Here is a 12,172-nt window from a genome sequence, read left to right as displayed (position 1 = left end):
ATGTGGTTGGAGTGGGAAGGGACCTTCTGCAGAGCAGCCTTGGTGTGTGGTCGACCCACCCTGGGGTGGCACCCTTCTCCGAGCTGGCGTGGGGCCACTGCCCCTTTGTGTTATGAGTTTAACTCACATGATCCAGAGACATCCAGGCCCTTTTAACCCAGAACAGTGCAGCCTTGGTTACCTTGCCCCTGCAGTTTTCTAGAGCAAACTAAAAAACATCCAAGCTGGCAAATTGTTCTTCCCACCCCAGACATTGGGAGGTTTTGAGAGCAAGCAGGGGTGGGGTGCTTCTCCTTTCTTAAAGATAAGGGCAGCCTAGCTCCCTCCCTTGTAGCTGCCATCCTGGGCCCGTGACTTAGCAAAACTGATATGTAAGTAGGGATAAGATAATATAGGTGGTCTTCTCGAAAACTCTGCTTGTTTGGACTTTTGTGGTTCCTTACAAAAGGCAACGATAGCATTGAACTTTGTTAGTGATACTGTAGCTTAAAGGTAACATCATTGTGTTTTTTCCTCATTTTATTTTTCTAAAACCCTTACCCATTCTTTGCAGATTTCCACATCTAGGCAAAATAGGTTCATGTATGTATGAGTCTAGGTACCTAGACAATTAACCAAAAAAGAGCCAAATGTTGAGTAACCATATTAGCGGTTGCATATTGTTCTTTGCTTTGTATATTGTTTCACCCCCACCCCCACCATGGATGCTGATTTTAAAATGTGAGAGAAGTGTTAGAATGATGTGGATATCATTTTATTTGTCAACCACAATGAAGTACCCTTAGGCTTTTATATACAGGGTTAGCCTCCAACTCTACATCTAATTCAAAGACAACAATAAAATTCTCTTACATGCAAAAAGCCAGATGACCAACCTCAGGGAGAACCTGAGAAAGGCCGGGCTTCCTGGCATTACTTTGGAGCATTCTGAGAATACAGCCTGGTTTCTCTCCCTCTTTGCATGGACAACAGTATGTTACTGGGTCCTGTCTCTTGGGTACATTTCGCTGGTATCTTAAATCTTTGTTTCAACATGGATTCTCCATGATTGACCCTTGCTGAAATCCCGATTTTGACTCTCCCTGGTGTGGGATATGCACAGCAAGCTTCTCACCGATGTCACACCTCCGTCTTGCTTAACAAGAGCTCGGATTTCAGTTTTACCCCAACATCTATAACCTGGGTCTCCGCCAGCGTGCCACTTGGGTTTTACTTTATTTCAGCCTCTTGTGGACGCCATGCCTTTTGAGGGTAAGATGAAGGATAGATGGGCCTTTTCTTACCCAAACAGGTGTCTGAAGTCCCCGTTTTTCATACAACATGGAAATAGGAATTGCTCCCAGATAACAGCACTGGATTTTTCTGGTTCAGGTCAAATATTTTACCCTTTACACTTGGAGTTTCTCTTTTACTGTTTTCTTAACCTGTCACAGCCTCTTAATTAGAATGTATTGCTAGAGGACAGGCCGCATTGTCAAACTTTGTGCGTTTTATAAAAATACACAAAAGCACCAGACAAACAGCTGTAGTGTGAACTCATCCAGATGGGAAACTGAAATTCCCCAGAGGGGCATCTTCATTGTTGTCTTTCTTTGTTCCAGAAGCAAAGGCCGATAATGAACCGAGCTGTTCGCCGGCAGCTCAAGAACTGTTGACAAGGCTGGGATTTTTACTGGGAGAAGGGATCCCAAGTGCCACACACATAACCATTGAAGACAAAAATGAAACCATGGTAATGCCCGAGGAAGACACTGCATTTCCTGCCTGTTCAGAGGACGAATGAAGCGATAACCATCTTCTCCCCCTCCTTGAGTGGGGAAGTCATTGTTTGGTCAAATGAGTTCTGGGCTATTGTGTATTGAAATTTATTTCGACAATTTGGTTCTGGGTTTTTGCAATGGGGAGGGGAGGAAAAGCAGAAGGAAGCAGAACTTAAGAAAATGTCCACATTAACCTTCTAGTGAGCACCTGGAGAATAGCAGCTGAATGAATTAAAGGGGCTAAAAGAATCCCTTCATAATAACACCAGTACTTTATAGCACCATTCTTCTCATCTGGCTGCTTTAGTACATGCTTTCCTGTGCTTTTTTAGCAGCTGATATTTTGGAGGGTCAGTGGGGTGAAGAAAAGATTTATAGGAGATGAGACAGAGACAAAATAAGATGATATCAAATGGTTCAGCTACCAAGAGAGCATCGCCTGCCCCCCTCCAGGGAGTAGCTGCGCAGCACGCACCCTGCCACTTCCAAGATGTGTGTGCTTGAATAGCAATAAGGGGCTGGAGCTTCCACCCCCTGCCAGGGGCCCTGCGGGAGAGGGTGTCCTGTGTTGATTGAGGCTGCAGTGGTCACCAGTCTCCTTCCCCTGATGCAGAGCCCATAAATCTTTAGGAATTGAATCAAGTCGTGGTGCTCATGAAACATTACAAAAACAGAGTTCCCAGGTTTTCCGTACAGGGGTCAAATAACCCATTTGTCTTCTGCAGACTTTAAATGAGAGGAAGTCTCTGCTTGTTTGCCATGTCTGTTTTACAAATGTGCATTCTCAATAAATTATTGCTAAGACTGCCCTTTTAATAAAAAAAAGATATTTCTCTTAAAATTTGAAAGATCATATATGTATATATCCATATATCTATGTCTGTGCATATGTATTTCCATAGATTTCAAAAACTGTCTCCCATTTTCCTGTTTTAAGTTTTATTGTTTAAGCATCAAAAACAAAAGCATGTGTTGGAGACTCCTGTGTAAGCCGTGCTAACTCCTCCTTCCCTTCGTCTTGCAGTGCACAGCTCTGAGCCAAGGCATCAGTCCTTGCTCCACACTAACAAGCAGCACCGCATCTCCTAGCACCGATAGCCCCTGCTCGACCTTGAATAGCTGTGTCAGCAAGACGGCAGCCAACAAAAGTCCCTGTGAGACCGTTAGCAGCCCTAGTTCCACCCTGGAAAGCAAGGACAGTGGAATTATAGGTAAGAAGCACAGGGCTCGGTAATGTAATGGCTTGATGCACGTCAACCAGAGCACTCACCAGGCACTGCCTAAGAGGGTTTTATCATGGACTGTGAAGGTCAATCTGCCGGGGCCTGTTCTTTGGGGGAAAAAAAAACCCAACATTCTTTGCAGACAGCACTGGCTCCATGTGTAGCTGAGAGAGTGAAGCATCCGCTTTTACGTTCCTTGATGTTTACTTTTATAACACTCAGCTCCTTTAGTTAAATTTTTTTTTTAATTTTTCCAGATCAGATCTGGCCTGTGAAGTTACAAAAAAATCTTCCCTCCTCACTAATCAGTTCCATTTGTTGAGCATCAGGACCCACTGGGGCACAGAGCAGGGCAGTGAAATCCCTGCATATTAAGTAAGTCTTCCCAGCCTGGGCTCAAGGTCACCTATTTCCCTGACAACAGTTAAGGTGTATGTTCCCTAAGGTTTCTTACAATGGTATCTGAGCTCTGTTGAGGCCAGAATTTTATAAGGATGCCCTCCTTTAAGGCCCCACACCCCTATAATAGGTGTGGTTGTGCTGAACCAAGGGCCAGGAGACGAGGGTTCTAGTCCTGGCTCTGAGGCCGATTTGCTAGGTGACTCAAGCAACATGTGACTTTTTTTGCACATTTCTTTCCTCTAGAAAATTAAGGATTTTGATTAATTTAGTAGTTTCCAGTCCCAGGTGTACATTAGAATCATCCAGGGAATTTAAGAGTCCTTATTTTCACCTGCCATCCCAGACAGACCACATCTGTGTTTCTGCAGGTGAGCTCAGGCATCTGTGTGTCTCAGGTCTCCAGCTTGGTGCCTTTCAGATAACGGACCAGCGGACCCCTGCAGGGGATTGTTCGGGTCTTCCTCTGCTCTGAGATTATATTGCAATTTCACAGTGGAGCTGAACAGTCCAGCTCCTTCCCTTTTGCTGAGTTATGCACATGTCTTTGAGGGATATTTTATGTTTTATTATGGACTGAACACAACTTCCACATTAATATGTAATCAAGTGGAATGAATGGCATTTGAGCTCCTTATTTTCTTCAGTCACCTGCAATTTCTTCTAAGTATAATTTGGAAAACCTAGTTGCAAGTTCATCCGGTTTGTACTTTGGAGATTGCCCCCGGAAGGTCTGTGAGATTCCTGGGAATGGTTGTGAGCTATCTGGTACAGACCTCAATACAGCTTAGAGAGCGGCCCCTCAGCTTGAGGAATCCTGCTGCTTGCCTCAGTTTTCACTTGGATCAGAATCTTTAGTGGATTTTTGTTATATTTCGCTTTAATTGGTTTATTGAGATAAAATTCACATACCATAGTGTTCACCCATTTTTAAACCATTGGATGGTTTTTAGTATATTGAAAGTTGTGTGGCCATCACCATATCTGATTTTAGAACACTTTCATCATCCCAAAAAGAAACCTCGTGCCCATCAGAAGTCAACTCTGCATCCCCCCTCCCCTCCCCTCACCCTCTACCCGCTACCCCCGAGCTCCCCAGCCCTAGTCAGTAGTAATCTGCTTTCTGTCTATGGATTAGCTTACTCTGGACAAAGCATATAAATGGTGGCAGCGTTTTGTGTAGCAAATTTAAATTCTTTACACTTGGCTTGAAGGCCATACAGTGAGCTTATTCTGCTAATTCCCTATTCTCATCTTACCTTGCTTCCCCTGGTGCTGTTTAGTCTAGTTCAACTAATTTTTTCCAACATTACTTCTATTCTCATTCTTTCTGAGCTTTCCACCACTGATAGATCTTTGGTATTAATTCTGAGATAGCCAGATGACTTTCTTCACTGCCTTTTTAGCTCTTCTGAAATTTCATCTCCTCTGGGAAATTTATCTTCCTTCAAGGATGTGGCCAGTGTTACTATTTTTTGGGGGGGGGCGGGTAGAAGGGACAGACTTTTTCTTTTTATTGTATGTTCTGTCCATTGGGATTACATGCCTCTGATTGTAACCAAATCAGTTTTTTGTTTTGACAGAAACTTTCAGTCACAGAGAAACACCCATTCATTTATTTCTCTTCTCTCTCACTCAGTGAGACACAATGCTGTGATTTTTAAAGAATTCTAAACAGAGGAAAGAAGAGGTACTGGTTTGGCTTTTTATATTGTCAATGAAAGATTGAGCTGCGGAGGCTCTTAGTTAATACTTGATTTAATATAGTCCCACCCAACTCCAACTTATCAGTCCCCCTGTTATGCGCACCCCCCCCCCGTGCCTCAATATTTTCCTTTTGTGTATGTATTCTTGTTCTATTTAATTTTGTCTATGTATAGACAGGGGTGTGTCATTATTCCAGCTCTCTCTCGAGTTCTTAGCACAGTGTTGGGGATGAGAAAGAATTGTTGCTACTACCAAGTTGCATTGAGGGAGGGAACATTTGGTTGGTTTATAAAAGAAGCTATGTAGGATTCTCCTTCCATGTTGGCTTTGTCACACCTTTTAATGTCCGTGTTTTAAGCTCTGCCTTGATGGCAAAGTAGTACATTTCATGTCATTGAGGCTGCCCTTAGTTCGTCGGCTCAAGCCAACATGTCGCCTGAACTCAGCTGAACTTGAAGAGTGGCAACGATTGAGATGAAAGCAGGAGGAATTAGGAAGTGACTGGGAAGGCCCCAGCGCTGGAGATCGTGCTTCCCACTGCATTAGCCGGTCCCCTGTGGGGTGCGAGGACTGTAGGTGGGATGAGAGGGAAGCACTGTGCTGGTGACAACGTTCCTCTGTTCTCTCTCCTTCCACGACCTGCAGAATTAGAACCTCTTGCCAAGGGACACACTGGAGGTGTGGTAGGGAGGAGAAGGAAAAGAAGCAAGAATTTCCTCTCCAGGCAGACATTAGCCACAGGTCTTTGAAGAGGCAGGCATGGTGGGGCCAGAGGGGGAAGGAGCTTCCTCTTAAATCAATACAGGGTGTGCAGGTTGCATTGCTTCTTAACAGAGCAAGTATCTATGACTCAGTTATGGTTCTGCGATGGCTGGGGTGAGGGGCGTGCCTTTTTCCGTCTGAAGAACATGCCTGTTTTTATAAGGTGTAGCTTGGGAACAGCAGCTTTGGGGCATCTTAAATGTTTGATAAAGTATTCAAGAGCACTGTGATCCTAGCGAGCTGAGATGAAGGTAAGATACCTTGGCTTCCTGCTTTGGAAGACCTGGCAGTAGCTTGTAAAATAGGCCGGTAAGGGTCCACGTTCCAGATTACATAGGCCCTGGAGAAGGGAGGAAGAGGCTTTCCCTTTAATTTTTCATTTTAAATAGTTTAAAGTTTGTCTCCCAGTAGCGCTGGGGCTGGAATGGCAAAGGCTTGCCCGGGGCGGGCGGGGGGGTTGGGGGGGGGAGGGGCTGGCACAAAATGCACAGCTGCCGTGGCATTATGAGGCTCAAACCAGGGGTCCATGTACAGTATTAGCACAGTTTATTTAGGGCATTTGGGGAAATTTCAAACAGTCCTAACCCATCCTTTAAAATTCCTGAGCCTCTCTTTACTATTTAAGCTGATTTCTGTCATGTTGATTATATTTAATCTAAATATTTTAGCCCAGCAGATGCAAGGACAGGAAGCTCGTGTTCCCACATGCCCGGGCAGCCCTCTCAGGGCTGCACAGGGCGCCCTGCCTGTGTTCTGTTTCCACTGCTAAGGAGGAGAAAGGGCAGGCTAGTGACCATTAGAAGAATTTACTGGGCCCCTTCCAATCTGTCTCTAAGTGGACCCTCCCCACCCCGTTTCAACTGTACTATGTTATCCAGAGGGGAGTCTCACTTTATCCTATTTCAGGAGGTCCAAGTTCTTCTGACAAAAATGTCTTTAGAAGCATAATAATTCTGTCATGTAGAAATACTGTCTAAGCTGGATGGGATTCACTGAATTGCCTATTAATGTCTTTTTTTTTTTTTTAATTTTTTTAAGTAAAGTTCCTTACCCTTTGAGTAATAAAATCATTGGCATTACTAGAAGTTAGTGTCTGATTTTTAAATTTTCAATGTGGAAAGCTTCTAAATGTGAAACCCAGCTGTACCCAATCACCATAAAATAGCTTTCAGTTAACTTGCTTTGAAAAGAAAATCTTTGTAAAAAAAAGTGTACTTTTGAAGGTGTTTCCTCCATGTCTGAGAAAACATTTTTCCATAGTGACACTCCTTTGAATATAACCTTGCTTCCAACTGTTACAGATGGAAAGTATAAGCTGTATTACTCACAGTTTAGAAAAAAATAAAGTGTGTGTATTCATTCATTGGAATGTATGAAAGCAATCTGATTTTTTTAAAAAGCATCACTAAAAATAGTGGGTTTTAAAGTATTTTTTAGGCTGGGCACAGTAGCTCACACCTGTAATCCTAGCACTTTGGGAGGCCGAGGCAGGAGGATTGCTTGAGTCCAGGAGTTTGAGACCAGATTGAGCAAGATCGAGACCCTGTCTCTACAAAAAAATATAAAAATTAGCCAGGTATGGTGATGTGCGCCTGTGGTCCTAGCTACTTGGGAGGCTGAGGCAGGAGGTGGATTGCTTGAGCCCTGGACGTGAGGTGTGGGGGGTGTGGGGGACGCCAGATGGACAGCAGCCACCTCTCCCAGACTTGGTGTGTCTCCCGCCCAGAGCAGGTGTGCTGTCCATCTGCCCGGCCCCCCACCCCTGAGCGCAGGCGTGAGCCGCCACATTCCACCAGGCTAGGGAGCTTTCAGGATGATTAAGTGCTCAGAATTCCAGCCCTTCCCACCACCTTTCCCTTTTCTTTCCTTGTGCTTGCCTGTGTTTTCCTCTTGTTCACTCTGAAGCAGGGAGGCAAGTATAAATTTAGAGAAGGAGAAAACCTTCGTAGAAACATTTCTCCTGCAAAAGTGACATGTGGTAAAATATTAGACATTTGGTTAGCATCCTTCCGGTGCTTGCGAGAGTTTGATAATACTTGTTTTTCTGCCCAGTTGCTTAGGATGTTAAGAAAATGTCGTGGGCTGACTTTTATCTTCCCTGGACTCTGTCCTACCTCCTGCTAGGCTTATAAAATGAGAGTGATTCCAGAGGTGGCTTTACACCTTTTATTTCCGGGAGTTTATGTCCCAAGGGAGATTATCAGATGCAGAGGCACACAAAGATGAATTAATTGTAATTTATTTTCATTTTTGACTTGTTGTAAATCCTGCCCTTTTGATTTTATGCTAATGCTGCTTTGTTGCCACCTGTACTACTCTGCTTGCTACTAAATTGAAATGCTTTGAAATTGATTTGGTAATAACTATTTAGAGTGTTTCAAATCTGGGTTAATATTCATTTTGCTACATTGCCTACAATTTAAAAAATCATCCTTAATTATAGAAGCCTTTTTTAAATCTCTTGGGTGAAGGAGGAAAATTTTTCTTTACATATATAATTCAGTAATATACTTGAATGTAGCAAAGAAGTCCTTGATGACGATTTGCTGTACTTTTATTCAGACCAGTTGAATTCTTTAGGCTGTTCTGTTGGTGTAGCGAGCATTTATTGGCACCTACTGTGTACCAGGAGCTTGTCTAGTACTGGGATAGTAAAGATAAGGCACAGTGTCTGTTGTCAAAACTTGTCCACCTGGGGGACTGCAAGATGATCTCCTGCCCTGTGGAGGGTTTGAGCAAGTTGTCAGTTGCTGAGAAGAGTTTAAAACATGGCAATGATTGACACCTCTGATGAAAGGCGTATGCTGTAGGTGCATAATGATGCCAACCACTAAAAGTGCCTTGAACTCTTTGCCAAAGTCTGGAACTCCGTGGCGTCATTGGTCTGTGTCAGAAGCTCCAGGGTCTCTGCCTTCAGCGTACAGGTTATGTGAAACTTTGCCAAAACACTGTGCAGTGTACAGTGTGCTTTTGCTGGAAAACTTCACGTTTAAATCCTCAAGCTTTTCTCTGGAGACTGTTCTCTGCTGTGTCAGACTGAGTTGGGCAGTGTGGCTGAGCAAGGTGGGTCCCGTTCTCCCCCTCCCGCACTGCCCTGCCCCCAGCTATCCTTCTTAGGTGTTTCCACGATCAAAGGGCCTGATGAATGTGACTGAGAAGGCATGGCTCAGGTCCGTGCCCTCGCTGCATGTCATAGCAGAGCACGCATTGCACAACACAGGGGAGCACTGAGCTGCAGATTTGGTACAGAGATCTCACAGCCCAATCCCAGTGTGCAAAGCCAGAAGGGGAGCAGGGCTGTGTGGCACATTGGACAGGGCTGGCCAGAAGAGCCAAGCTGTCATTCTGGGGTGGGTGCAGAAGGAGAAGCCAGAAAGCCCCCTGGAGCCAAAGGTTACTGGGGCACCCCACCTGGGAAGTTCTGTTTGGCATTCCAAGAGAGGTAGCTTGAGTGTCTTCACTGGAGCCCTCTCTTTACTGGGCAGGGAGAGGTTAAAGCTGTGACTGCAGGGAAGCCAGGTGAGCCAGGGACCCTGTTCTGTGTGTGGTTTGTTAGTTTGCAAGTGGGGTGAGCCAGGGTGGGGGTGGGGAGAGAAGTGTAGTCTGGCATTTCTGGCAGAAAAGCTTAAGGCAGGCTGGTCTCATCCGTGCAGTCTTTCCCTTTGTCACTCAGGGAAGTCCGAAATCTGGCCTGGCAGCCTCAGCAACCATTCGGGGTGAGGTGTGAGTTCACCGGAGAGGAGGAGTACAGCCTCCTGCCAGGTCAAGAGGACTAGAGAATTCTTTGCATTGCTGCCCTGACTTGCCTCCTTGATTTTTTTCATGATTTTGGAGTTCCTTTGCTGCAGTGAAACTTAATTTTCTAAAGTTGTTAATCAACCGAGGCAGTTTCTACAGTAGTTGGATTTTCCTTTTTTATTTGCTTCTTCCCTTCTCCTGCTTTTATAAGCAGCCATTATGTTCTTTTCTTGTTTGATCTTTAATTCATTGGTCCAGTATTTTAAATTCTTCCTGTCAAACATTAAACTGAACATAGAGGTTAAAAAAAATTTGGGTTTTTTTAAGTGCTACTTTCATTTTCTTCAGTTGTGTAGGGAGGAAAACGTTCTTGAGTACTCAGGTTATGTGAGGCACTTTACATACATCCTCATCTAGTTTTCTCCACAACTCGAGGAAGGACAAGACTCTATAGAGCCCTCATTTGGAAAATGAAGACTGCATCAGACTATCTATGGAGTGCGTGAAGAAAATTTCAATTTCTGGGGTTTTTTCCTCATTGTTTCAAAATGTATATTTTTGTGTGTTTTATAATAAATTAGGGTAACATATGTACATAATTTACAAATATGTGTATTTGGGATGCATGCCCCAAATTTTCTGTTACTAGTGTGGCATGATCAGAACAGTATAGAGCACCTTTCTGGAATACAGTGCGACTTGGGGCTTTGCTGTCTGTCTGTAGGGCTGTTCCGGGGATTCAGTGAGTGGAGAGATGACAAAGGCTTAGCACAGAGCCTCGCACGTAGTAAGCACTGTTGTAATATTCACCTTAGCCACTATTGTTGTTGTTTCCTCCCTGGTGAATTTGAAATGCTCACAAATAAACATTTGGTAAACCAAGATTTTTCTTTTTCGGTGAAGGGATGAGTTGGGGAAAGGAAATAGGAGCTAGAGAAAAGATGCAGTCAGGAGTCAGGTTCATAAGATTTTGTTCATTTTTCTTCTAAGTGGGCAGAAAGTTTTAAGTTTCCCAGTAGCCAATGGAAAGAGAGAAATGCAATCAAACACAGAAGGTGATGCTTGTAAAGACAAAAATGTACCCGTTCCTGGTACCAGGTCCAGAGAGATGTACCTTCTCCTTGTGGGACCCTCAAAAGGGGAGAAGCCCAGGTTTGCACCCAAGCCCCTCTCATTTTTCACCTGTTATCTTCCTTGTAGCTCAAAGAGAATTCTCCTCTGTGTGGCATATATTTTGATATCATTGGCTCTTAGCTCCTAAACATTTCTGGACTAACACTGTAGGCAGTTTAGCTTTCTTCTTGTTCTTTTAAACCTATAACTTGATTTTGATCCCACCAAACTAACTTTCAAGACCCTGAACCTACACTGATTTTTTGTTATTGACTCTTTTAAGTGTACATTCAACGCAGAACCTTCAGAAGTTGAAGAAGAGGTTTTAAAAAGTTGGAAGGAGGAGAAAGAATACAGTGGTATTTCAGAGTCTTACATAGCAAAACATTGGATGACTGAGTGGATGGCTTTTTAACGAGGCAGACTTCATAAGCTGCAAACTGTTTTTTAGCCATGTGTACTTAAAAGAACTCCTTTTCCATGTTGAGCACTATGCAAGCAAAGGGTCTTTTAAAAATACACAGTATGTACAGTCAGAGTAGCGGTATTGGATATACCACTAACCGTGCATGTGCTTGTGTGTGTGTGAGATCAGTTTTTCCTGAATCTGTTTTAGTACCTATAAAGGGAAGTTGGTGGTCCTCAGCCTGTCTACCTCCTTTCACGGTTGTGATGATCGGGTGTTTGCCCTAGTATATTAAGAAAGTACCGTGGAAGTATCCCAGCCCTGTGCACCAGTACAGAGAAAGAAAAGACTCTGCCCCTGGGGCTGAAAGGAATTTTCAGCCTACATGGAGAGCCAGAAATAGCACGTATGAATCAGTGAGCAGTACCAAACTAACGCTAAATTTTAAGGCACAGCTTCACCTCCCAGCCTGATGAAGCTTAAGGCCTGATAAGTACTCATGTTTCAGAATCTGTGTGCTGGAAGGAAGCGTGGTTGAGACCAAGTTGGGGTAATGATGGCAACATTTAATTGACAAAAGCTGCTGTCCTTAGTAGCTGAAAGGTTAAAATGTTCGAATTTTTAGCGAACTTTAAAGATTATCCAGTCTCTGGAAAATGTCAAATAGCACCTATTTTTGTAGAGATTTTTAAAAAAAAAAGTCACCACTGTTAGGACGTTGCCCTAGTTGTGTGTGTGTGCCTACACAGGAGCATTCTGGAGAGTAGACTGGGTTAACCTCATTAGGAGTTTGAGTTTCTGTTAGCCTGGACGAAAGATGTTTGGGTAGCCTGTCATTTGTTGGAAGAACCGGCTTTCTCCTTAGAGACTGCGGAGCTGCCCCGTGTGGTTGCTTCTTAGGTTGTGTGGGGAAACCGGACTCATTGGGCCACTGTCTGGCCCGCCGGGTCTGCTTCATGGCTTAGCTGTAGCAGAGCCAAGGTAGATGTGCACTGTCTAGGCTTCAGGCTGCATAGACTGCATCTGCTTTTGCATCCCAGGGAGGAATATTTGTGGAGTGGGGC

General features: G+C 44.1%; 1 protein-coding gene across 4 annotated transcripts in view; it reads left to right on the top strand.

The window, feature by feature from the left end:
- TANC1 (tetratricopeptide repeat, ankyrin repeat and coiled-coil containing 1) overlaps positions 1-12,172 on the top strand; it is a 222,291-nt gene that overhangs the window by 145,788 nt on the left and 64,331 nt on the right. For 3 of the 4 annotated variants that reach the window (XM_069497146.1, XM_069497105.1, XM_069497022.1), the window contains 2 exons: positions 1,602-1,732; positions 2,785-2,971. The exons of the other annotated variant lie outside the window; for it this stretch is intronic. In XM_069497146.1, the coding sequence (XP_069353247.1) occupies positions 1,602-1,732; positions 2,785-2,971 (318 nt within the window). The remainder of the gene's footprint in view (positions 1-1,601; positions 1,733-2,784; positions 2,972-12,172) is intronic. 4 annotated transcript variants of the gene reach the window in all.

Source organism: Eulemur rufifrons, chromosome 1 (assembly GCF_041146395.1).
Source record: "Eulemur rufifrons isolate Redbay chromosome 1, OSU_ERuf_1, whole genome shotgun sequence".
NCBI classification, from domain to species: Eukaryota; Metazoa; Chordata; class Mammalia; order Primates; family Lemuridae; genus Eulemur; species Eulemur rufifrons.
The sequence above is the reverse complement of the archived record's forward strand: the minus strand, read 5'-3'. Positions and strand labels throughout refer to the sequence as shown.